Raw genomic sequence first — 27856 nt, 5'->3', positions numbered from 1 at the left:
CCTATAGTGGTAAAAATCCACCAACTCCTTTTTATAATCCCCATAAATCATAAACAGTCTCTTCAAAGGCGCGGTAAGAGTAGGGGGAAGCCCCGCCCATGACTGCTGATGACGATTTGCCATATTGGCATAGATTCCGCACTGAGTGAGCCGCAACAGTCCGCCATTTCTGTTTCCTCACTGTAGCAGTAGAGATACAAACGTTACAAATGTTCTTTTATTGGATGTACCAAGTCTTCATAGACTCCCAATATCTGAGCCACTGAGGACAGCATGGTTGAACTTAATTTATGAAGTAGCCTAAATGTGCAGAATTCAAGTGTTATATATTTGCGCTAATCATTTTACACAAGACTCAGGGTCAGTTCAATGCTAGTCTAAGCCTTCGTTGGCTGAACGTCAGATGCATATAGAACAGGTCGGTGTGGTCCATATAAGCTGCGAATGCTCTGCACACCAAAGCCTTTCGTGGACTCGCTGATTTCTATTAACACTATAAATGATATAAATCCCCTTGTTTGATGTGTACCATAAAGCTTAAAAGGATAAAATATTGGCAATGACCTATGTAACTCGCTGTCATTTATTTATTTGCCAAACAATGGCATATTCTTCAAATCTGACAGTAACGGAGGGTTTCGGGTAAGCGGATCCACAGCAGCGTTGGCGCCTTTGCTCTGTTGTTATGTGTCGTCTTCATTGTCCCACGTTCTCATTGGTTTGCTGGCATATGGAGGATTTCGCCCAAGCGGAATTTTTTTTTGTGTTTGATAGAAAACTAACTAGACTAAATCAAGTGTAAAAAGTCATAACTGAAACTATTTTCATAGTATTTCATTTTATTTTTAACGAAAACTAACTCTGCTAAAGACAGACCTGATCTGAAGCATGAGCTGTAAAGGCTCCGCCCTCTTCTGAAAAGCTCATTTGCATTTAAAGGGACACACACAAAAACGGCGTGTTTTTGCTCACACCCAGATAGGGGTAAATTTGACAAGCTATAATAAATTACCTTTGGGGTATTTCGAGCTGAAACATCACAGACACATACGGTCTGGGGACACCAGAGACTTATAATACAACTTGTGAACAGGGGCAAAATAGGTCCTCTTTAAATAAAAATGGAGACATACCAAATACTAGAACTTTCTGAAATCCAGGTACGTCTATCAATTCAACTTTTATCACTTTTCACTCAAATATGTATGCTGATAATATAATTAGTTATAATTAAAACGATATTATTCACTAAACTATATTATTCACAAAAATGCAGTACAGAAGCTTTAGTGGGCTCTGGTTTTGGATTCCACAGTAGTACATTTAAGATATCCTGTATATATTGTTTAAAAACAGGGAAATGTAAAAGCAAACACCCTCTAAAAACAACAAGTTTCATATTAATTTATTATCTAATTAATGAATATTATGAATTATGAATCCAGAAAGTGGATTACAAAAGCCTCTGAGGCCTTGCCACCTGATATCAGGTTACAATCACAGGTTTGATTTGGTCATGAAATCAAAGTACAGATACATATAAGCATGACATTATATTCATATGTGACATGTCAGAAAACAGAATTGATATTGATAACGATGTGAAATATATTGCATATAATTGCAGTAGGTTATTATTTAGACAAAACATTTTTTGATTTTGGAACAGACTGCCAGACAGATGTTAGACAATCAATGGGGTTAAAGTTGGTTCCCTTGAGCATTTCAAACCATAACAAAAATACAAATGACAGAAATATGTTTGGCTTGAAACTAAATCATCCCACACATCAGCAGCTAATTATTAATTATGCATAAACAACACAGAGACCAAAGTTAATCACATGTAACTTTAACTAAGGTTTTCATCCATTTGTATGTCAAGTAAACTTAACCTTCGGCCTTGCATTCACAGCTTGTGACGTGTCTGTATGTGAAGTGGGTCAGAGAGCTTTTGCTGCAAGTCAGCGTTATATCTCTCATCACATAACCTCTCTCCTTACAGCACTGGTGACTCTGTTCAAGCTGCAGCGTCCCGTTAGTCTGAATCCACCTACAAGAAAACACAACAAATAAGGATCGGAACTCAGGTATCAAGTGCAACTAGTCCTTCTCGAGGGATCCCAACCGGCATCTCTGGAACATACATATATTCCAGAGATGCCAGTTTGAATCCTTCAAATATATATATATATATATATATATATATATATACACACCTTGTGGAAACTGTAATAGTTAGTTTTTTTTTAAGATTTTTATTTATTTAACAAGAACTCATTAAATTAATCCGTGACATCAAATACATTTATCATATTACAAAACACTTCTTTTTAAAATAAATGTTGTTCTTTGACCTTTCTATGCATCAAAGAATCTGAATAAATGTAAAATGAAAAAAAAAAATCATGGTATCCACATTATACACTTTGGGACCTGAGTTAAGCACACTTTCCTTTGTCCCATTGGACCCTATTATTTTTTATTAGAAGTAGATTTTTATTTATTTATTTATTTGTATTTACCCTCAATTTTACACTGTGTATTTTCCAATGTTCCATAATTTAAGCACATTGTTTTGCACTATAGTTTTGTGCATATAGTAAACTACACCTGTATAGCGGAACAATATGGCTCAATATTTTTACATTCATTCATTCAAAAAAAATGCTGTAAAATAACAAATGTTCTGACAATACCCTCTAGTGGCCATAAAGCTGTTTGTCAAGGAAATAATTAATGTTTAATAGATGTGTGCTATTTGCTTTTAGTTGCATATTATCAGTACCTTTAGCACAGAATACTACAACAGACCTTCACGTGATCGTCCAGCGTATTTTTTATGAGACAGGCTTTGAAATACTTGCCTGTTGTGTGTCTTACACTGGCCATCACAAATGGGAAGCTCGACTTCCTGTGTGCAGTCGGCAATTGTTAGGTTCATTCTTGTCACTCTGGCAGCACATGTAACATTACCTGTGATACACGGAACAAAATTACAGTCAGCAACATACTAAAATCATGAGTAAAAAAACCCTTAAAATGTCTATTAAATGACCAATTAGCATAAAATAATAGGTAACACTTTACTTGAAGGGGTGTGCATAAGACTAACATGACACCTTCATAATCATGACATGACACATGTTATGAATATGAAGGAAGTTTTATGCATGTTTATGACAACTGTCATTAAGTGTCATTCGCTCAGTTATGACATTTTTAATGCAAATATGACATTGTTTGAGATGTCTTGGTAATGACACCTTGACATAAACCAATACATCATAACCTGTCAGTGTCTTTGTCATGACAACTTGACATTACTAAGACAACACAACCTGTCATAAACATGACATAGCAGATTAATTATCAAACTTAAGAAAACACTTAGCTTTATTGGTTAACATTACATTAAACTGTCAGGTGGTTGGTTTTGACATTGGCTGTCATGTAGCCATTATAACTTTTTAATGACAAATTCAATTTGTACCACTGTAGTTGAGGTCACGAAAAATATTCATGACACAGTTATAATGGACTGATGACAGCCAGTGTCAAAACCAACCACATGACAGTTTAATTTAATTTAATGTCAAGTTGTCATGACAAAGACACTGACAGGTTATGGTTTATGTCAAGATGTCATAACAAAGACATCTTAAACAAAGTCATATTTGCATTCAAAATGTCATTATTGAGCGAAAGACACTTAATGACAGTTGTCATAAACATGCATAAACCCTACTTCATATTCATGACATATGTCATGTCATGGTTATGAAGGTGTCATGTCAGTCTTATGCACACCCCTTCAAGTAAAGTGTTACCCAATAAGAATTGTTTGATTGAATGGTACAGTTCCAGCAACAGTGAAACGTATGTGTAAACCTACATGAATAGCAGCAATGATGTTCATCCCACACTCGTAAATCCTGGACACACACAACAACAACATAATAATGCAGTGGCTTTCTAGAAGATTCAACCAGAAAAAAACATGCACATGTGCAACAAACTTGATTTTCTTTTGTAATACTGATGGTCTCTCACCTCGGCACAGGTTTGCAGCGGACACACGGTTTTCTCAACCTCAGTTCCTGTCGGACTACAGCTGAAAGACTCGCACGGACTTAAAGGGTCTGTCCACCGATCACCCACCTGAAGAAAAAACACAGTTAAATACATTTTGTTAAATGTGTTTTGTGCTAAATTGAGTTACAGAAACGTCTTTTAAAGGGGCCTCTAAACCTTTACAAAACAGACAAAACTCCCATTGTGAGTAAATATGTGAACTATTTCCTTTACCTTGTAAATCCTTCCATTGTATTCGCAATTCTTCTCAACTGTAAAAAGCAAAAAAAACATACTCCGAATCTATTTTTGCAACAGTGGACCTCGTGATATAATCAATGAAAAAAGATATGTATTCCAAGCGACAGTGGCAGTCTACACTATGTGGTGCCAAAGATTGCCGAATTACCGCAGATCTGATTGTCACAGCAGTCAGAAACCAAGATGGAGAAGGCGCTGCAGACTGGAGTAGGTCCGGGAGGTTTGGGAACACACTCTTCAGTTCTAGTCTGGTTATTACATGTGCATATGTGACAGTTTGATTCCCATACTGCCCCTACCTATAACAGACAGACAGGCAGAGGATTACTGTTATGCAGTATTCACAATAAACATCTATGTATTGTTTAAAAGAAGCTTGTGGTTGCATTAATAATTTATCTCTTACCGGCATTGGCTCACCCAATGGTCCTTTACACTCTGAAAAATAAATATGTGTGGAAATTCATGTATAAATGACCCATTCTAGAGAATATCTGCTTATTCAGATATTGTATTCTTATTGTATTTTCCCAATGTCAGTTTTGATAACAAATGAGTTTAGCTTAATAGGAATTTTCTGTTTCACTTTATTTGGATGGTCCCTTTAACACATTCAGTTGACTATAAGTAACATTGCACCTACATCTCTACTAACTCTCACTAGAGTGTTAGTAGAGTATTAGTAGACTGGTAGGGTAAGGGATAGAATAAGTTGACATGTAGTTGCAAAGTTACTTATAGATTGTCTGTTAGAGGATCATCACAATAAAGAGTTAGCAGATATTAAGACAGTCTACTAATACTCTAAAGCTTTAATCAATATCAGCAATGAATCGATTTGTGGATATGAATTGCTTGTATTATTTACATAAATTCATTGATTAAAAATAATTCATTCACAATATTACTTTAAATCTTGAGCTTTAAAATAATAACAGTCGTTTTGAAATATTTGGTTGAATCTGTCGTGTCGGTAAAGAAAGTCACTCACTAGTGCATTCAGACACACAGATTTGCTTGTGATCTTCTGCAAGCGTGTGGTCATCAGGACAAAAGCAGCCTGATCTCAGACCAACCACAGACGTTGCAGGAACACGAACTCTGAGGAAACAATAGAGTGATGGCCGTGAGGCTATAGAAAATCACGAACATGCGATCCTATACCTTACCAATAACGAATAAAAAAAAAACTCTCTAAGAGACTAATGAAAAAATCTAGACAAACAAAGTTAAAGGTGGAGAATTGGCAGGTTTCCTTGAAACTCAATCTTTTAATTGAGAGGTGAAATTTGAAGCAGAGCTTGCACTGTGGGAATCATTTAAAGTAAATTCTTTCTCACCCGCCTCGACAGACATCATTCGGAGACTCGCGACACTCATCGTACGTCATTCCTTCAGGACACGTGATCTCTAAAATGCAGTGGAACAGACAAATGCATATTGTTATTGAGGACTATTGAGGACTGTTTCCCTTGTATTTAATGAATAAGATTAATACTGGGTTGAAACTATTACGCCAAAAGTGTGCAGATGGTTTATTCTTTTATTTTGTTAATTTTATTAATTTTAAGCTAATGAATGTGGCTACATGCTAATGCAAACACAAACAGAGGATTTCTTACGTGCTCAAAAACATGGAGCTTATCATCAAAGTGCATATCTATAGGGCAGAGTGAGTAAGCAGATTTGTATGCAGTAAGGGGCCCTTTGTAAGGGCACTAACCCAAGTGACTGAGTTTAATACTCCCAATAATCCCAAGGGCAGTGGTTTTCAACCTTTTTGACTCCAAAGCCCACCATTGTCCACAAAAATATTAAAAAGTCTGACACTCCTAGTTTCCGCAAATTAAATTTCAGAAGCCCAATTCCAGTTTAAGAGTTCTTTAGGGTTTCCACTCTTTTTAACCAATACAATTCCTTATCTTTTCAAGTCGTTGGTAATTTACTGGATCTAGAAGGTGCCTAGAAATCACGTTTAATATTAGACTACTATGGCCCGGTTTCACCGAGTCCGAAATTCTCGTCTGAAATTTTCGTTTGTTAAAAAAATAAATACGACCTCATGTTGTGTCAATTGTGTTTACACACACTGCCTCCGAAACTTTCGCCCATCATAAAAAAAAAATCAGATCAGGTTAAATTTTCTACATTTTTCGCATCCGTAGCAAGCATTTGCAAGTAGCAAGGTGTTTTGACAATTCAGAGCCATTGTACAAGCGAACACCAAAATCCAGAACTGTTCAGGATCAATTGGTTCACGGAAATTGTTGGTTTTCTTTTTAATATGTGGCTCCAGTATCGCTAGCGAAGCATCAAACTGAGCCACTAACATCTTGATGCAAACGTTGAATCACTCGGCACAATCCCGCAGCTCCTTGATGAGGAGATGGAACTGTTTCTTCTCTACGCAATCTCAGGATTGGATGGACCCAATATTTCCTTTTTCTCTTTTTAAGAAGAGTGGGGACTCATCCTCACTGCGTGAAGACTCCATTTTGTATTGTTTTGCAAATTTTTGCGACTCAGTGTGCAAGGAATTTTACTTTACAAATATTTTGAAGTCTTCTTGGGGCCCTAGTGGGCCCTGTTACCCCTTGTTGAGAACCACTGCATAACTGGACCCTTATTTATCAGTGTCCAAGAAAACTTTTAAATGGAAAATGCTCTTTGTAATAATAATTACCTTCAAAGCTTAACCACAATTAAATGAAACACAATAAATGCTATAAAATATACCATAAAACCACCTATGAATTCCACAAATTCAATACTCAATGAAACTCAAAGGACTCATAAAGACTTGCAGATCTTTAAAGTGGTATATATGTAAAGGCTTAGGTTAGGTTTTAAGATGCTGACATGTTGATATCATATGTATCAGTGTCTAAACGTACAGAAATATAAGTGTACTACTACTTTCTGAAACTATAATTTCATTCTGTTCACTTACCACAGGAGCCATTGGTAAGGGATCTCCAGTCCACACAAATACCAATCCTCTTGCACTCTGATGCTGCGTATTCCAGAGAGGAACAGGCAACAACACTGCTTCTAGTTGAACAGTAGTCAAACCGGCAGTTCTTCACCACAGACGTAAGATTGATCCTTTTACTGCACTCTGCAAACACCCTGGGTAAAAGCCAAAGTTGTTAACAACACCAATTATATTCACAATTATAGTCGCAATGCAACAGGCCAAGTTGTTTATCCTTTTTCTATGGAGAAAAAAAAGTTGATTTTTACTTCCGAAACACTACTGTTATGCTTATTGACCTCAGTTGATATTAAAATACCATACAGTGGCTTACTCATGGTGAAGAAGGTCACACATTGGAGGATTACAGGGAGGTTGGGGCGGGGGTGGAGGTGGAGGTATGGTAGGGAAGCAAGGAACATTGATGGGTGCCGATTTGCAGTAGGGTTTCAGAGGGTCTTCTACGACCCAGTCATATGCAGTCTTATCACAGCAGTTGTCATCTTCAACTACTCCATTTCTTCGTATGCATGACTGACCACCACAACCACCTGAAAAGTCAAATGGAGCAAGATTGCCCAAGGTTACAGCCATTATATACACTATTTATATCTATTTTTAGTTCTATAATCTGTGATATCTGTCATAAGAACCATATTGTACATCATGTATCAATTCCCAGACAGCAACATACTGTCGGCCCAGATCCGGGCCACATCTGGTATATGTGGATTTAACGCTGTTGTTCAACGTTGCTGTCTAGGTTACTTTTAATCGTACAATCAAATGATTGTAATTACTTACCGCACTGTCCTATGGTGTTGTTTTGGAAGTGCTCTAATGCCAGGTTGATTAACAGAGTGTTGAATGTCGAAAGAGAAACATAGGAACGGATAGGTTTGATGTAGATGTAGACCTGGCTATCACTGCTTTCAAACTTGAAGACCTGATTTTCATACGGTGGCTTTATGATTTCCTGGTTCAAAGTAGACTGGGGAAAAAAAAGACAATCTGCTTATCATCCAAGTTAAAGTGAACTATCATCTCCATTTATTCACAGAAATACAAATAGCGGCAGAGAACTGTAGAGTTGAGTATGTTGAGTTGAGTATGTGTCAGTTAAAGAATAATGGTGAATTTGGTATTGATAATAAAAGGTTTATTGACCAGCTTAGGCTATACACAATTTGTATAGGCTACTGTTGATTAAGAAGGCTTAAATATTATTTACAAAAAACTGTTGCATTTAGCAATTACAATTTCTGAACGATGGTTTCCAAACTTAGTCCACCAGAAACAAAGAAACATTTACGGCCTATTACAATTGCCTAATGTATTCAAAATGAGTGTTCATGAGGACTGGCTAGATCAGTTAAAGTTTCTTTGTGGAATCACATTTTAAAATCTTCACTTTACTTTTTTTAAAACTGTCCTTTTCGTATTCTTGGCTAGAGTAAGGTGAAATGTGGACCACACATTATACCTAGATTCAAATGTATGGCTCTGGGAGACTGATACATTAGAACATTAGAAGAATCACGTTGTTATTATTATGAACCTACCTCCACTGACTCCGCTGTTACCATAAGTGTGACAGTGTCATTCCAGTACTTTAATGTGATGCCCCTAGAACAGGAATTATCAATTTCCTCGATACAGTAGTAGTTGTCTACAGTTATGCTTAATCTGTGTTGAGGTTTTTTCTCCTCCACTAGAGTGTAGGTGCAGTTGTCCATGAAGTCAAATGCAATGCCCTGGAAGGAAATGTAGTGAGGGTCTCCATAAATCTGACACTGGCCTGAAAAAGGAAACGGGAAAAATACAATTACGATTGGTAAAATTCGTAAAAGTCACCCTTATTGTTTTCTATTGACTGGACAAAAAAATAGCCCCACCACTAACAAATCCAACTGGATGAGTCTATGTTTATATGGCAGGTTGGTTTACTTACAGTCACACTTAAAGCTCTCACAGCAAGTCTCTTTATCTTTAACCAAAGACATCTTGTCGCTAGGGCAATCCGTCCTGGTTTTGGGTGTTGGGCAGGTTATGGATTTTACCTCAATCACTCCAGCCTTACAGTCTTTATCAGCACAATCCTCTCTCCAAGTTTCTCCACATGACCAGCTTTGATTTCGCATCACATCATTGCACTCGCACACTGGTTCAAAAATGACATAAAAATAAGATCACTCTAATCAACACATGTAACGAGTTTGAGGACTGTATGGTGAACATACTGTAATTCACATGGATTTTAAATCTGAGAAATTGATCCATATGTAGTTTAAGCAGTAGTAGGCCCTGGGGTTGTGTTATCATGTAGAATTGTATTTGTGAGTAGCAGTTGTACCTGGAGTTGTGTGTATTGTAGTATTGGATACAGGGGTCATTGTTGAAGGGTTCACAGTTGAAGGGGTCACCGTTGAAGGGGTCATCGTTGTCGGATTTATAGTCGTATTGTGTACTTGATATGAGGTTGAATTTGGAGTTGTGATAGCAGAGCCAGTGACTATTATAAAATCTAGTGGGAATGAGAGAAAAAAAGTCACAATATACATTTGCATTGCAGTTTAAAAAAAAAATTTCAGTTAATGATCACATTACTCGCTTTATATTAAGAAAACTTTGTTTAAATGGTAATTCTAGCACAAGTCAAGTGTATATTTGTAGTGGTTTCCACACCTGTTGTGGTCACTGTTGACACTGGAGTGGAATATTTTACTGATGTTGTAGCTTCAGTTGTTGGCTGAGTTGCAGTTGTGTATTCTGTTGGTATTGCGGTTGGTTGAGTGCTCTCACGTGTTAGTGGTCGTGTTGTGGTTTTATATTCTGTTGTGCTCTCAGTTGTTGGTCGTTGTGTTGTGGTTGTGTCTTCCACTAAAGTTGTATGTGATTCTGTTGTGCCCTCAGTTGTTGGTAGTTGTGTTGTGCTCTGTGAAGTTGGTTGCTGTGTTGTTGTTTCATCCAATGGAGTTGTATATTCTGTCGTCCTTGTGGTTGGTTTGTGTGTTGTGTATTCTGTTGTGCTCTGTGAAGTTGGTGACTGTGATGTTGTAGTTGTTTCTTCCACAGGAGTTGTATATGCTTCTGTTATGTGCTCAGTTGTTGACTGTTGTTTTGTGGTTGTATATTCGGTTGTGCTCTCAGTTGGTGGTAGTTGTGTTGTGTATTCTGTTGTGCTCTCTGAAGTTGGCGGCTGTGTTGTTGTTCCTTCCATTGGAGTAGTATATGATTCTGTTGTGCTCTCAGTTGTTGGTAGTTGTGTTGTGTATTCTGAAGTTGGCGGCTGTGTTGTTGTTCCTTCCATTGGAGTAGTATATGATTCTGTTGTGCTCTCAGTTGTTGGTAGGTGTGTTGTGTATTCTGTTGTGTATTCTGAAGTTGGCGGCTGTGTTGTTGTTCCTTCCATTGAAGTTGTATATGAATCTGTTGTGCCCTCAGTTGTTGGTAGTTGTGTTGTGCTCTGTGAAGTTGGTTGCTGTGTTGTTGTTTCATCCAATGGAGTTGTATATTCTGTCGTCCTTGTGGTTGGTTTGTGTGTTGTGTATTCTGTTGTGCTCTGTGAAGTTGGTGACTGTGATGTTGTAGTTGTTTCTTCCACAGGAGTTGTATATGCTTCTGTTATGTGCTCAGTTGTTGACTGTTGTTTTGTGGTTGTAGATTCGGTTGTGCTCTCAGTTGGTGGTAGTTGTGTTGTGTATTCTGTTGTGCTCTCTGAAGTTGGCGGCTGTGTTGTTGTTCCTTCCATTGGAGTAGTATATGATTCTGTTGTGCTCTCAGTTGTTGGTAGTTGTGTTGTGTATTCTGAAGTTGGCGGCTGTGTTGTTGTTCCTTCCATTGGAGTAGTATATGATTCTGTTGTGCTCTCAGTTGTTGGTAGGTGTGTTGTGTATTCTGTTGTGTATTCTGAAGTTGGCGGCTGTGTTGTTGTTCCTTCCATTGAAGTTGTATATGAATCTGTTGTGCTCTCAGTTGTTGGTAGTTGTGTTGTGTATTCTGTTGTGTATTCTGAAGTTGGCGGCTGTGTTGTTGTTCCTTCCATTGGAGTTGTATATGATTCTGTTGTGCTCTCAGTTGTTGGTAGTTGTGTTGTGTATTCTGTTGTGCTTTGTGAAGTTGGCAGATGTGTTGTTGTTTCTTTTACTGGAGTTGTATATGATTCTGTTGTGCTCTCAGTTGTTGGGATTTGTGTTGTGTATTCTGTTGTGCTTTGTGAAGTTGGCTCCTGTGTTGTTGTTTCTTCCACTGGAGTTGTATATGATTCTGTTGTGCTCTCAGTTGTTGGTAGTTGTGTTGTGTATTCTGTTGTGCTTTGTGAAGTTGGCAGATGTGTTGTTGTTTCTTTTACTGGAGTTGTATATGATTCTGTTGTGCTCTCAGTTGTTGGGATTTGTGTTGTGTATTCTGTTGTGCTTTGTGAAGTTGGCTGCTGTGTTGTTGTTTCTTCTACTGGAGTTGTATATGATTCTGTTGTGCTCTCAGTTGTTGATGGATGTGTTGTGGTTGTGTATTCTGTTGTGCTCTCATTTGGTGGTAGCTGTGTTGTGGTTGTTTTTTCTACTGGAGTTGTATATGGTTGTGATGTGCTCTCAGTTGTTGATGGTTGTGTTGTGGTTGTGTATTCCGTTGTGCTCACAGCTGTTGGTAGTTGACTTCTAGTTGTTTCTGTAATTGGAGTTGTATATGATTCTGTTGTCCTCTCAGTTGTTGATGTTTGCATTGTGTGTTTGGTTGTTTTCGCAGTTGTTGGTGATTGTGTTGTGTATTTTGTTGTGCTTTGAGTTGTTGGTGGTTGTGTTGTGGTTGTGTGGGTCATTGCAGTTGTAGATGGCTGAGCGGTTGATGTGTAAGAAATTGTAGTCGTAGTTGTAGTCGTAGTTGTTGAAATGCAGACGATTTGTCCATCAAAGCATTTACTAAGAAAAAAAAAACTATAATGGATCTGAACGGTATGTGTATAGTTCTTTGATCTAAAATGTCTATCCAGCATTACAACAAGAGTCTACAAAATGGCTTACCAGCATTTATAGGGAGTGCAGATTTCATCAGGAGGTGACAACACTCTGTTCATGATGTTACAAGTGCAGTTGTCCAAAGTGGTACATTTACCTATGTTTTCATCATAATATGGGGTCTCCTCAGGGCATCTTGGATAGCAACCTGAAAGTTTCATGCAGTGCTTTATGAAAACCAAAAGACATTCGGGACATTTAAACTGTTTTCACATTTCTAATTTCAAGCAGTACTGACCCAGACAGCAACATAGTGTCGGCCCAGATCCAGGCCACATCTGGTTCTTGTGGATTCAACGCGTACCAGATGTGGGCCGGATTTGGGCCGACACTATGTTGCTGTCTGGGGATGCATTGCTGCAGTTCAACAGCTAGATCAAGAAGCAGGAACAGGAAAGGGGGAAAAAAATACCTTCAAGTTTTCTTGTAAAGTGTTTATTAGTGCCACAGGTCTTAACCTGGCCACAGGGATCGTAATGCCAGGTGCTTATGCCCACGTCATTGTAATAGTCACAATACACCGCTGTGGAGATGAACAAACACTGTAAACACTTGACTAACTCAATAATTACCCAGGTATGTCTTTACCAGGAAATGTTCATTCTGGGAAATTCTTAAATACAAAAGAATACAATACATACGACACAAATCTGGGGATCTCCAGTTGATGCAAACGTCCTTTGCACTGCATGCCTCTGCGTAAGCTGAGACAGCAGTACAGAAACCGAGAAACTTTCCTTCAAACTCACAAGAACAGGACTCCAAAACACAGGCCTGGTAATAAGGCTCTGGATCCACCTAGTAGTCATAAGAAACGCAACAATTACTGTCTGATTTCCTCATGGGAAAAAATCTGTTACGAGTACATTGTGTACCTGAACCAACAATCAAACCCAGAAACCGTTTGATGAACTTGAACAAAAAGGTCGTAATTGGTTGATATACAAACAGTGATTTGTTGTTAATGAACCAAGATTTCAAGCAACAAACATCAGAAACGACATTTAGTTGACTAACGTCACTGCAAGGTACCTTTAGATGGCAATCTTTAAAGGTGTCCGATATCAGGATCATACATCGCCGCTGAGCCCAGGCTGCACAGTAGGAGTGACGTTCACAGGGAAATATTTCATGGGTCACATCAGAGCATGGCGGATCTGCTCTCTTCCAACTATTCCCAAAGTCCAGAACACTGAAAACTTCGGAGGAGCTGCTCGTCAAAAGGTCATTTGTCACCTTTCCATCAAAGTTCCCACAGAGTCCCAACACTCGGCCCTAATGTTCCACAGTCAAAAGACAATATTGCATGTCTTTACCACTCAGTACATTTGATCCAGCAAAGTCTGCTTAAAGCTGCTGACTGAATGAATCGCGTATAAAGCCCACAGGAGTACACCAATAACTGTACGGGAAACTCACCCCTGATAAGTCACAATGGAATAAGGATTGAATTTAAAACTTAGACATTATTAAATGTGATTCCTTACTCTCCACTGGGACTCTAGTTGGATGGTGACCCTGGTGTGTTTGTCCCAGATTACAGTGATGCCCAGTCTGGGAGCTGTGATGATGATGTAGAGGCCCACAGTGTGGATGGAATAAAGGGGCTCTGCCAGCAATGCATTCCCTGCCTGAAATCTCTCAGTTACCTTCATATCGCTCAACATCAGAGTTACTGTACCCTGTCAAACATTGAACAACCACAATTTCATCATTATGCAGTACAATTTTTACTTGATAGAAAGTTGAAATATTGAGAACATCCAACAACAATTTATATTCACAGAAGATCATATACCAGGAGCTCCACTGAGATGGCGCGGGAACACGTCAAAGACTCGTCACAGCAAGGAACGCTCTCAGATTTAATTGCAAACTGTCCACTTGAACCTGCGTCCTTTTACAAGAAATATTAGAGGTTGAAAATGTTTGACATGTGTTTGAGAATTTTACTAGTACGCTAATTAAAAGTCAGGAATATGTTGAGCGATATTCAATCAGTTGAGCATTGGTTGTTTTTTATTCATATTTGACTGTCATTGTTTCATTTTATTGATTTAGTAGCTGTTTGACTAAAGAAACTTCTGCCAACATTAAAATTACTCTTACTGTGTGTATTACAGTATGTATCGAACTCACCCCCAAAGGGTAATTTATCACATGGCAAACACTCACCTTCACTAGGGTGTACTGACAGTGGCCATCGAATTTGTACCATTTGGAGTCAAAAGTGTGGTATTGCCCATTCCCGAAAACCTCACATACTCCTGAACATGCCTCATCAATACAAGACCACTCACCACCTCTACATGTGCTGTGAGACACGAAATCACAGCATTCACCAACAATTTTTTACTTCATTGTAATTTTATTGGGCAGGATATTTCAATTTTGTGCTTAATCTCTATTCATTAACGTTCCCAGTCTGGGGGGAAAACAGCTTTAGCATTCTGCAAAATATCTACTTGTTTGTACTACAAAAGCAAAACCATATGGGTTTAGAAGAATCATTCCTTTAAAATGTGTGAACCTAGAAGACAAGGCTCTTACCATATTTTACAGTTTGTCTCCACACTCTGCCCAGTTTCATACACCCTCCCACTGAATTCACAGGTGCAGTTTTCATGAGTCACACAACCACCATAATGATCTTCAAAAAGTCCCCCAGGACAATAACAGCCACTAATACAGCTGTTATCATCAGTCTGTGAATATAAAGCAGCAATTTCACTCCCACTCTTGCAAAAAAATGAACACTTTAATACTTGCATATGGTAAGATGTCATAATGTTTTATGATTTTTTTTATTTATTTTTTATGCTCACTACGGGTTTGGTCAAGCTTTCACAGGTTCTATGGGCCGTGTTCATGGGTATTTGTAAACAATCCACACAAATCTTTCCCACTGTGCAATCTAGAAAAAAAAAGGCATAGAAATCGTAGGTAAATGAATCATGGCAGTTGAAAATTCAAGGGTGGAGTTCACTAAGAAAGTAATCTTGCGATTCAGAGTCCGTATGTAAAAAAATCGGTGTTAAAAACCACTATGGAATTCTGCAGTGCCGCTTCAATTTAAATACACATACTAAATGGAGTACTAAACCAGAGCAGATAGCACCTGCAGTTTAGTGGATTAACCCCTGAATGTAGTATTTTGTCAAATGTAAAAACTTGAAAAAAAAAAAAAAAACTTACTGCAAATTTTGGGACAATGGAGTTGTCCATTTTCACACAGGCTGTAATACAAGACAAACATTGTATACACCGATTCAGCTCTAAATTGTACTCAAAGACATTGTTTGAGCCTTGTTTTTATCCTTACCATTGGCGTCCACCGATAACCACTGGGCCTGGAGGTGCGACGCCTCCTGGGTGGTGGCAGTTGCACAGTGAGCGAGGACTGCACTTCAGTTGGTTGCTCAGGTGAGAGTCTGATGTGCATCCACACCCCTCCACAGGGTCGTCCAGCACCTCACAGGTGGGATCAGGGCCCGAGAGGGAACGGCATGTACGGTTACATGCCAAAGTGGCGTAAGTAAACCTCAGGTTGCCCATGCAAGAAGGAACTGAAAAACACAATGATAATTTGTAGAGTGGGTATTTAGCCATACATAGATGCTCACAAATAATAATAATAAAAAAAAGTTATTTTCACATGGTGATGTAACCATAACAACTTTTTGTAATCATGTTAGTAGATACATCAACAAAACATGAAATGTACATATCACAAAAATGTTAGTTTATTTTTATTTTTTATTAGGTCGAATAGTGGATAGTAGTGATGGGTGCTTTCAAAACACTGCTTCGTGAAGCTTCGAAACCTTTGCTTCGAACCAGTGATTTGAAGCACGTATCAAACTGCCAAAAGTCATGTGATTTCAGTAAACGAGGCTTCGTTACTTCATAACTGTTTTAAAACATTTCGACATTTCAATGGCTTGCAGTCAGGTGGAGGCTATCTCAGGTCAATTTCATAAATAAAATAACATGTTATAAAGACACTTCATATTTAATGGTATTAGGTGATTTGCTAATACTATTTAAGTTTACTCTTTCAATATAGCATTTGCATTTGGTTTGTCAAAGGTGTTGTAACACTTCGTCTAGTATTCAAACCCAGACCAATTGCCACAAGATTTATATTATAAGAGTCAAGTTTTAAATAGGAAAAATATCGAAACACTTTGGTCATTTTTTTTTTTTTTTTGAGAAATGCTAATGGTCTTGTCCACTTCAATAATGTATGCTAAGCTATGCTAAAAGTGGTACCGCCAGAACCGGAGATCGGCTGAATGGATTCAAAAACGGTAAAACTCAACAGTTTAACTCTGGGGGAGTTGTAAAATGAGCCTATTTCCAAAAAAAAGTGGAGTATCCCTTTAAAAGAAATTAGTATTTTCGTATATTTTCTTTTTTTCACAAACGTATGACTTTTGGAAGTGGAATTTGATTACCATATTCAGTTTTAATAAAGTTGAATTAACGTAACCGTCTGTCATTTTTACTCTTCAAAGTGTACACTTACAGGTGTTGATTATAATTAGGCTAATTTACTGATAGCCCCATTATATAATAATAAGGATAAACAATATTTAAAAAGAATATAGTTGTCTAACATCTGACTAATTAAAAATGAATGTCAAAACATTAAATGCTAAAGGGGGATATCTATAGGCCTATCTAGCATTTTTTTTTTAAATTGTCAGAAAGTTACATCTCACGCAACAACGTTGCTACAGCCCTGTCGCATCTTACAATTCTACATTGTTACAACGTTGCGAGCATGTAGACAGCGACGTTGCCATAGCAGAAATGCAACGTGCCACAGACGGTGCCACAAGGTAAATGTGTTTGCTGGGAGTAGACGCAGGCACGCAGACACCACCCACCATGCTGTTAGCCCCAAACAAATCTAACTCCTTCTATCATTACCTTACAGATATCCTAGAGCAATAAGCCCACTACCTCCCCCTAGTGTCAGGTAGTAGCTTTACATACCAAAGGGAAACTAATGTGACAGGTCAAGACTGAAGACAGTATGTTTAAGCTGAGTTTTCGCTGCATTTACAACGGTTTGACCAGCAGGCATCACCAGTGTGTCACTTCTAAACAGTGAATCGTTTTGCAAAGCAATTGGTTGAGTTGTTTCAAAGAGTTGGAAAGCTTTGTTTCTCTCATAACTAGTGGAAAGTAATTCCCAACAAGTGTTTGAAGAGTTGAGGCAGAATAGACTGCAAGAGACTAGCAACCAACATAACATAGTTGAGAACAAACCAAGAACAACTGAAAATGAGGGCTACTGTATATAGATACACACACACACAGGGACAAACTATGAAGTAAACAAGACAATTGACAAGACACACAGGTGTGACACATAAGGGCAAATCAAAAACCATGGCAACTAACAACTCTTTGCGACATGAAAACCTAAATACATTTAAAAACAACAAACCTGAATGTCACCGTATTATTTTCACACTGAATAAAAGCTTGTCACTCACTGCAGTTTGTTTCTGATCTCCAGTCCTCAACAGTGATCCCTTGAGTTACACAGGCTTTTGCGTAGTTTCCAAAGGAGACACACAAACATTCCTGTAATGCAGCCGAGCACTGACATGTTCTCTTCACACAAGCCTGAGAAGAATCAAACACAGATTAATAACAAGAAAACAACCATGAATTTCAAAAGCATCAAATATATTTATGGATAGGAATATATCTGTACCTCGACAAAGGGTGAAACAGGTACATAATCGTGACACACAGCAAACACTCCTTCTGGATCTTTCAGTTGGTCACAGTTGTTCTCAGCAAATATCTCTGCAAATGGAATGAATATAAGTGGTCATCTTTAAAAATAACATTAATATTGTTAAGAAGTTAAGCTAAAACATCCTTACCATTGTCAGTGTTGATGCATCCAGTAATTGGGGTACAACTGCCCATTGACCAGGACTGGGCAAAAAGCTGAGCCGAACTTTCTATGATGCCACTAAAAGTGGTGAAGTCATCGCTGGTGTCATTATTAAAAGTTCCACAGAGACCTATTATAATAAAAATAAAACAAATTAAATTAAACTTTCAAATTTGATTGACTCTATATATAATTATATGTTTCTGAAATTCTTCATGGTCCTTGAGATTGGCTTGTTTGAATTATGACTTATTCAAACCTTTGGTATTTTCGGTTGGTGGCAAATTCAAATATATTTGAATTTCTGGAGAGATTTGAACTTGCATTTTCAGGCCAAATGAAGTCTGAACTTGAATGAACATTGAAGACTGCCAAAAGACTGTGGTTGACTCTGAAACAAAACCCAATAACATATACAGTATAAAGGAGAAAGTCATTTTTCAAACCTTGTGTTAATATTGCTGATTTCATCAAGCTTTTATATGAATATTTCAAACTTATTAATTCCAAAAGAGCCTACCAGTCTGTGACAGGTCACTGATTTCTATATTGTTCATTTGTATGCTGTTTGCAGAGAAGGTATATCTTTCCTGGAATGAAAATAATCTCATTATATTAATAATTATTTAGTTAAAATCAAATATCATACAAAAAATTATGCAAATGTAAAAAAGAAAAGAAAAAGGAAAACAGACAAACCTGATTGATATTAAGATATGCCTTTTCTATGACAACAGTTTGCACAGAGTACTGAATGTTCAATGTCCAGTTAAGCCCCTGGGTGACATACCAAATAGTATACATTTTAATATCAGTAAACCTCAAAATATAATATTTTAGTGAAATCTTTCCATGTCAGTTACCCTTGCAGCCACAAATGTGCATCTGTCAAGTACAGAATACTGTTTGCCATCAAATGTAGTGATGAATTGGCCCTCAATAATACACTTGGCTGGACATGTGTTTGTAGAACATGCCCATTTGCCTCTGATGCAGGTACTGAGGGGATAAAAACAACAAAAATGTCTCAAGCAGTTTTCTTTTTTTTCTACAGAATATATTCAAATCCCACATTTTTGACTTGCAAAGACTGTCTTTTAATAAACCTTGTTTATATTCTTAATATTAATAATACTATTATCAGGTTTATGTTCTGTTTTATGGACTATGCACTGTTCCTGTGCCCTTTGTTCTCACTTCTCATTTGTTGTCCTAATTTGATTTGGTCCCCCTGTTTATTGATTCCTGTCACCTCTCATCTAGTTTCCTTGTTAGCTCGTTATAATTAATCCCTCAGTGTCAGTTAGCCCATTGTCCTGTATTTCCTATGATGTTGTGTGCATTAGATTGTTCCCGGTATTTCTCCCATGCTTCTGATTTTATGCTCCTTGCCTGCCCTGAACGTAACAGAATACAGGACGGACCAAGGAAAGGTTTAAACATGGATCTGCCTTTCGTTCACCTCCTCCTTCTCACCCAGGATGATCTCTCCCTCGAGGACCACACTAGAGATTATTTTGGACCTGGTCCTCGCCTATCTTACTCACTAGCCTGACAGTGCTCTCGTTTCTTTCTTTTTCCTTTGACTAGACTTAATGATAACTTAAAATAACTTGTTCCCCTGCCCGTTTGTGGTCCTCGAGGGAGGTTTCGGGACTGTGTTGAGCTAGTACTCTTGCAGAGTGTTTCCTCTTTCACCATGGGTGAGGTGGAGGAGGACAATCTATGCCACTCGCACGCCATGGACCCCGAGCCTGAGCCCAAGCCCAACTCAGACCCTGAGCCGGACCCCAAGCCCCCCACAAACATAGAGCCAGAGCCTCAGCCTGCAGAGGACCCTGTGTCAGTGGAGAGTTCGACCCTGGAGCCAGTGCCTGCAGCCATGTCCATCCTAGAGGGAGTGCTAGTAGAGCTTGACATCCTGGAGCTGATTCCCATTCATCACCCCAGCCCTAAGGTTGAATTGTTCCCTCCAGTTCAAGTGAATGTAATTGACTCTCTGGTCCAGACCAGTTCCCTGGCCCTTCCTCCTCCACTGGTCCCATCCAACATCCAAGTCTCCTGCGTCTCCTCTGGTCCCACCCAGCTCCAAGTGTCCTTCATCGCTGACAATCCCGCCTAGCTTCCCTCTCCCACCTCCTCTACCTATGAAAGCCAGTTCCTTTATCCCACCTCTGCTGGCTCCCTTCAGTTCCGCGGTTCCTCTACTGTTTGCTCCACTCTGCTGCGCAGATCCGCCTCGGGTCTTACGGTCTCCAGCTCCACCTTTGCATGTGGATGCCCTGGCCCATAACTCCACCATGCCCAGTTGACCAATTGGCTCCTCACCACATCAGCTCCACCTGGGACCGTCGTCCTCACGGCTTCACCGGGCTTCCTTGTCCCGGCTCCACCTTGGTCTATTGTTGCTCTGCCTAAGGCAAGGACTTCCAGTCCTTTGGATGCAAAATGTCCCTCTACCCCTTCAGCTTTGTTGGGCTCCGCCTCCCCTCCGGCTCCACCTTGGTCCCCGGTTCCACTGGTTCTGCATCAGTCCTCTGGCACCCTGGCTCCGCCTCTGCCGCTCATCACCACGGCTCCACCTTGGCCTTTAGGATTTATGGTGACATCCGGTCTCTGTTTTTCCTCTGCCCCACCTGGGTCTCTTGCTCTCTTGGCTCCACTGCTGGTGGTCGTATACTCTGGGTTGTCAGCTATTTCCTCCCTCCATCATCTCCTCCATGGCTCCTCCCTCCCCCGACTCACCCTTAGACTATTCCTCCCATTCCCCCATGAACTCTTCCTTCCCCAATTGACCTCAACCCACCACCACTCCCGGAAGGGGGGAATGAAGTCTGGTCTATGTTCTGTTTTATGGACTTTTAGTTTCTTTTTCATTGTTTCTCTGTGTTTCTGTTCCTGTGCCCTTTGTTCCTGCCTTAGTTTGTTGTCATAGTTACTGATTTGGTCTCCCTAGTTATTGATTCTATTCACCTGTGTCCCATCTAGTTTCCTTGTTAGCTCTGCATATTTCAGCCCTCAGTTTCAGTTAGCCGATTGTCCTGTATTTTATTATGGTGTTACTTTAGTTTGCACCTTTTATTTCTCCTATGTTTCTGTTTTTGGATTATCATCTTTGTTTTGTTTAATAAACTCTATTATCTATTTCATCAATAATATAAATAGATTTTATACAACCAAAATGATCTAAAATCTTGTTGCCAAATCATTAGCTGTCCAGAATTGGAGGAGGAAGCTATTGAGAAAAAATATATAGTTCTCACCAAGTCTGGCACTTTGTTCTGCGTTCCTGTCCTGGAGCATACGTTTTCTTTGCATGTACACATGGACATTCTTCCACATTTATGGAATGGTAACCATCAGCATGATCATTCAAGACCTTTCCTGAAATTGCGCGAGAAGAAAAATGTTGCAAATTATATTAAAATGGATATTATAATTAAAACTAGATTTTTGCATCTTCTGAAAAGTGACCGGTTATTTGAGGGATCATTGATTTAAGTTAAATACTTAAGGTATGAATTAAATTAAAATAAAATATCTGTTGAAAACACATTTCCTTTTTTTAATGCTAATCAAGGACCAACCTCCAGCAGGCAGGCAGGTGCTAGTAAATCCTGTGGTGTAATTCTGTGGGTTGCTGCAGGTTGGGGGGAAAGCGGGACCCATCTCCTCATAGTATAGGTCTCCAGGACAAAGAGGTTTGGCTGCAAACAAGATAAATTCTTACTATTTCAAACATAGTTAAAAAAAATGTAAACAAAAATGAATATGATAACATTTCTCATTAAGTTGTTATAAACTGTGGTTCTTACAGCAGTTGGTTTTTGATCTCCATTGTTTCCAAAATTGATTGGAGCTCCCACACATAAGCGAGATCTCTTTAAAATAGGAGCAATTTGCTTCCTGATGCCACAAGCCATTCATATGTTTTTTACATAGATCCATGTAGCTTTTATATTTTTTGCCGAGACATTCGTAAGCATGGGACAAAACATCACAAACCTAAACAAAAAATACAGATATGGTTAGTAGACAATCAATGCATTTTAAAGTAGTTTATAGCTTATAATAGGGTACATCATGTAATCCTTTGCATATTTCACAAATATAAACCATAAAACAATGCATAATTATAAAGGATAACTTTATAATTCGTTTTAAGTACAGGCTTCATAGAAAGCACAACACCGTAAACAGTTCTGGGTAGCAGCTGATTATATGTAATCTGGATTACGTAATCAGATTTTTTTTTTTTAAATACTTGTAATTAGATTATATAACATTTTAAAATACTCATAATCAGAATACAGTAACTTTTTTATTGATTACATAATTACTTAATATTCACAAAATGGCAAAAAAATGCCAATTTAAAATGCAATTTTTCTTTCTCTTTATATTTTTCATCAATATGGTACAAGATTATACTATTCAAATCAATGGTTTAAACCAGTTAGGTGAAAAGTAATCTAAAAGTAAGCAACAAGTAGTCAGATTACATGACCTAAAATGCGCAATGTAACAGATTACATCACTAACGACAATTTGTATCATGTCATTTGTATTCAGTAACGGACTATAATTTGTAAGTAATCAGTAATTAAGTAAAACAATGCTACGGTAAATGTCCCCTTACTTTATTATGGTAAATTTAAGTCCAGTTCAGTTCTGTTGCTACAGTATTTTTATGGTAAAGTGCTGGCAACTTTACCAGCTTTTTTAACCTCAAATTTCATGTTAGTTTTATCAGTTTACTGTACATATTTGAAACAGAAACTCACTTTGTTTTCCCGTATAACAGAGTCTTGTGTCAGGCATTGCCCATCAGAGAGAACACTGGCAGATATCAGCTGCTGCATAGTTTCTATGAACAAAACACCATAAAAATTATTCTACTATTATATCTTGACACTCGTTATTTAAACAGAGCATACCCATTGAGCACACTAACCTGAGCTGTTCTGGTGCCCACAAAGTCCACTCACACCCTCCACTAAAACCTGGTCCAGTTGCACCTATAAAAGATTTGCTCAAAGATTACATATAAAATATAGTAAGGTCAGAGTTGCCTTATAGAGTCGCTATAATGCAACAATCACATATTTTTGGTTAAATTATGTTAATATTTTAAAGAATTTCCGACCTTTGTCTTTAAAGGAAACTCACCCCGAGTGAACTGACGCCATTAGAGACACTGTACCAGGTGACAGACAAAGGCAAAACTTTGCTTTGGAGCCTGGTATAGATTCCATAATGAAACACATACTGATAGGTGTGGTCGTATGGAAGGGGAATTCTGCGAAAAGATCAACACATTTTTGATATTTTATGTGTGCCGTAAAAAAAAAAAAGCAGCTGCATTTAAATGTTTTAAAGTACAATCAACTTGGAAGTTCAAGTCATCTCAACTTAAATTACATTAAACTGACTTTAAAAAAATGAGTTGAATTTTGTATAAATGTAAAAACACGTTCTCATAACTTATTTATCATATTTTTTTTACAGTTATACTAACAAAAATATTTGAATCAAGAAATACTTCTAGAAATGTGGCCCATATGGCTCCAAAATGGTATCTTGCATGATATAGTATAAATAAAACATTGAAATATGTTTTTGATTCATTTCATGTCAAGCTTTTATATATTCTAGCAAAAACCCAATTCGGGAAAATCTGTAATTTCGGTAGTCAAATATTTGATTTGCTAAATTAAAATCGAATTATTGATATATGATTTATAACATGAGGTGAAACCAATATTAAATAGCACACACAGCAGCTTTTAATGTCATAAAATCATAAATACAAGAAATTACAAGACAATTACAAGTAGTTTTATACAAATACAGAAATAATCTAAATTTAGGTCAAAAATGTGAGTCATAAATTGCCAAACCTGCTGCCTTCCACTGTGACAGTGTTATTGTGAATGAGGGTCGTGATTTTATTGACAATGATCTCCACTCTGTCCATCAGGCCGTTCGGTCCACGCTGGACGATGATATGACAGTTCACTCCAGCATGAGTGAACCGTGTGAGCGTTACAGGACATGTGGACTTCAGATGAAATGCGGTTTTGTTGAATGTATAAAAGACGCCGCTGCCATACGTCTTACACTCATCTAGAAAAAAAGAAACCAAAAATAAATAGGACCAAAGTAGACATAACAGTTCATTACTAAAATGTATGTATTTATTGTGACAAAAGGTTTGTCTCATAACAAAACCAAGTCTATTTTTTTTCCTCTTTATAATACTAACACATTTATAATTGGACATGTAACCAAGCATGTATTAAAGAAGATAAAATGCAATACTTTCTTACTTTGAGCTGCAAACCCAGAGTAGATGTGGCCTGCGAATAAAATCAGAAAAAAGTTTAAATTCCTTTTTTTTTTCCAATTAACTAGATTAATCATTAGTCAATTTTTAATAAATTAAACTATATAAATCATTTAAGTAATCAAAATGAACCAACCTGAGAATACAACAATTATTCCTAAAAATATTGCCTTTTGCAGAGCCATGCTATCTGATAAACCTCTGCTCGCTGGTGCATCAGGACTACAGACATGTGTCTTGAAGCCCTTTTATGATGAGATCCACTTCACCAATTTGAATAGCATGAGGAAATAGCCAATAGATTAAACATTGACTATATTCACATGAACTAATAACGGGGTATGGAACACAAGAGCAAACAAAGAGCTTTTTATATGCTCTTATTTGACAACTGTAGAGAAAATCCAAAGATTACTGTGGAAATCTCTTTATTTGACACTGCTTTGTTGTTTACCTCCAATGGCACGTATGGGTCATTCTCTATTTGACATAGTTCCTGGTTATGCTCTGTGAACTGGTGGATTTGATTACAGGAACTATGTGAATAAGATCCCATAACTCACTCATCACGGAAAACGCTAATCTTTTTGTTTCTTCAAATGTGCATTTAAAGAACATACGCAACTCTAATCCAAAACATTCCAAAAGTTTTTTGGTTTTTTTTGCAGCGATTACGTGCAAGAAGCATTTTTGGTTCCTTGAAGAACCTTTCAGTGACCAGTTCTTAAAATAACCATTTTTCTTTTTCTCAGTTAGATCATCTATTAGAACCCTTTTCCACTATAAAGAACCTTTTGTGCATTGGATGTTAAAGCTTCTTCGATGCCAATGAAAAACCTATGCATTTACTTTCTTACCATCCTCAAAATGATTCAAGAAAACAAAAACAATGTTTGCATTGTGATCTTGTGCATCATTTATGCCCTGTTACCAATCTTACAATCAATTTACTTGATTCTCTTTTCATTTCTTTCTTTCTTCCCCCCCATGAATAGGTAAATTATTACATCCTTCTGCTCCAGGATAAAACAGACAAATTCATGCCAAGAACCAGAGAAGATCCTTATGGCAACATGACTATTAAATTGTGACAGTTAATTAGATATTAGATAAATATTAGCTAAAACAAATAAAGCTGGTTAAGGATATCCTTTAGAAGTCTTCAAAACAGCATTCACCATGGCACTATTAAATGAATGGGTTTATTTTATTTTATTTTAGTTTTCAACTAAACTACATTTTCTTGAGTCTTGTTTAATTAGTAGCATATGCAATGTAAAAGAAAAGGATTTTTCGAAGCTGTAAATAAAACAAATACTGGGTAACACTTTACAATAAGATTTCATTTGTTAACATTAGTTAATGTATTAACTAGCATGAACTAACAATGAGCAATACATTTGTTACAGTATTTATTCATCTTTGTTAACATTAGTTAATAATAAAAATATAACTGTTCATTGTTTGTCATGTAACTTCACAGTGCATTAACTAATGTTAACACAAATAACTTGTGATTTTAAGAATGTATTAGTAAATGTTGATACTAACATTAACTAACATTATTAAATGCCGTAGATGTATTACTCTTTCTTAGTTCGTTAACTAATATTAATAAATGAGACCTTATTGTAAAGTGTTATCGATTACTGAAATACAAAAATACTATTTCAGCCTTTCTTCTTATTTCATGTTTAATTCAGTGTTGCTTGCTGTCTCTTTGTAAATCATTTGTGGAATTTAGCAATTTCTTCAAAGTCCTACACCAATTTTTATTAAGTTGTGAAACTGTGAATAAATGGTGACCATTCAAATAATCTGCAATATATAACTTTACATAATTTGGTTGAACTTTATTTTACAGTACGTGCACTTACGTGTACTTACAGTGTACTTACCAAAGAAAGTACTGGGTAATTAAAGGTAACTACATGGGTTAAAGTTAGGTTTAGGGGTAGGTTCAGGGTTAGTACCTTATTACCCAGTTATTGTTATTACTATAATAAGTACGTGTGTAGGCTATGGGGAACAGGACTGTAAAATAAAGTGCTACCCATGATTTTTTCCCTTTATTCTTGAAAAAAAAAAAACCTACCTATATTATGTAAACTACCATTGAACACTAAAGCAACTGCTAAACCTGTAAAAAATGTTGCCTCACAATAATCCACAATTGAGGGCAAGTTTTAGCCTATACGTGCCATTTACAAGGTCTATTCTGTCCAGCAGGTGGCAGTATGTCTGTTTGTCTGGCGTTGTTGTACGTTCAGTCTATCACACTTATTTTGTACTCTTATGGTAAACAGAGATAGAGATTAAGAAGGTCTCCAAAAAAATCAACCCGCAAAACTGAATCCAAATGCAAAAAGTAATGTTTTCATGCCCATTAGAGATTAAATGACTCGTTTTTCAGAATAATCATCAACAATCACTTCATCAACTCGAGTGTCCAAGCCTATCCGTGTTCTCAGTGAAATCGTGCTGATTTACCTATGATCAATTCCTATAATCTAAATAACCACTACTCATGGACATACTCATCCCAGAATAGCACTCTTATCGGGAGAAGTCGGTAACCTAGGTGACTGTTTGAAAACATGAAGGGTAGAATTACTGAACACTCACTAAAGGCTTCTGGTGGAAAACTGCTGAACAATGATAACGAAAAACGATGAAACAACGAACATTTGTCAGCAAGATTAGAAGCAAAATTTTGGGAGATTCTTCTGTTTTCTTTTCATGTCGTTCATTTTGAAACGAATCTTTAATATGACTCGGGACTACCTTCGGGTCTGAGTCTTTCGTTCTTCCTGTCAGTCCCATAGAGGCCATGCTGTCGGTACCGGAAAGATAAATGATTACTTCACCTCTTGAGTCTCGGGTCTGATTCTTCAGAGTCTTTCTTTCTTTTGTCACGTGATGAACGAATGACTCGAACTCGAAGACTCAGAAGATGAACTAATCAATTCTGTATCCGGTACCGACTGCATTGCTTAATTTTTTTTAGCTCAACTGTCAGAATTGAACGCACTGTATTGTGGGAAATCAAAGGCAGAGAAGGATACATCAATGCTGCCTTCAGAAATCGATCAGATGAAGGTATTTCAGTAGACAGGAAGTGAAGCTAACAGTGGATTCAGACGTGCCTTGATACCTTTGTACCCTGGAATGCTTCCATCGAAGGAAGTATTTTTACACTTTTACGCCCTATTCGGACGGGACTAGTTTAACAACAGAGAGGTGGAGTAATAATTACCAAAGCTTCT

At 37.6% G+C, this 27856-nt stretch overlaps 1 protein-coding gene across 1 annotated transcript; it reads right to left on the bottom strand.

Moving 5' to 3' along the window:
* Nucleotides 1-1735: 1735 nt before the first annotated feature.
* On the bottom strand, nt 1736-24820 carry LOC130092367 (mucin-2-like). The gene is made up of 43 exons (XM_056260209.1): nt 24727-24820; nt 24574-24603; nt 24145-24370; nt 23414-23543; nt 23199-23262; nt 23029-23111; nt 22060-22249; nt 21832-21951; nt 21508-21628; nt 19108-19243; nt 18944-19021; nt 18765-18834; nt 18504-18635; nt 18231-18374; nt 18056-18150; nt 17832-17964; nt 15647-15890; nt 15520-15560; nt 15150-15238; nt 14875-15029; nt 14500-14638; nt 14123-14221; nt 13812-14006; nt 13357-13599; nt 12966-13122; nt 12737-12847; nt 12331-12472; nt 10015-12228; nt 9694-9833; nt 9261-9470; nt 8872-9107; nt 8114-8300; nt 7644-7860; nt 7286-7464; nt 5676-5745; nt 5327-5436; nt 4742-4773; nt 4484-4634; nt 4309-4346; nt 4054-4161; nt 3896-3935; nt 2868-2976; nt 1736-2053 (listed from the first exon to the last, which is right to left on the bottom strand). Exons 1-43 carry the CDS (start codon nt 24773-24775, stop codon nt 1891-1893), a joined length of 7620 nt encoding a protein of 2539 aa, XP_056116184.1. The 5' UTR covers nt 24776-24820; the 3' UTR covers nt 1736-1890.
* Nucleotides 24821-27856: the final 3036 nt, after the last annotated feature.

This window comes from Rhinichthys klamathensis, unplaced genomic scaffold, assembly GCF_029890125.1.
Source record: "Rhinichthys klamathensis goyatoka isolate OS25496 unplaced genomic scaffold, OSU_Roscu_1.1 h1tg000176l_1, whole genome shotgun sequence".
NCBI lineage: Eukaryota > Metazoa > Chordata > Actinopteri > Cypriniformes > Leuciscidae > Rhinichthys > Rhinichthys klamathensis.
The sequence above is the reverse complement of the archived record's forward strand: the minus strand, read 5'-3'. Positions and strand labels throughout refer to the sequence as shown.

What these genes read in the sequence shown, in the direction of transcription:
- LOC130092367 (XM_056260209.1), bottom strand. Translation starts at nt 24,775, where the DNA reads ATGGCTCTGCAAAAGGCAATATTTTTAGGAATAATTGTTGTATTCTCA. An exon ending in CTGTTATACGGGAAAACAAA is followed by an intron (nt 22,250 to 23,028) that starts GTGAGTTTCTGT and finishes TTTTTTGTTTAG; the next exon opens with GTTTGTGATGTTTTGTCCCA. An exon ending in TGAGAGCTTTAAGTGTGACT is followed by an intron (nt 9,108 to 9,260) that starts GTAAGTAAACCA and finishes TTCCTTTTTCAG; the next exon opens with GCCAGTGTCAGATTTATGGA.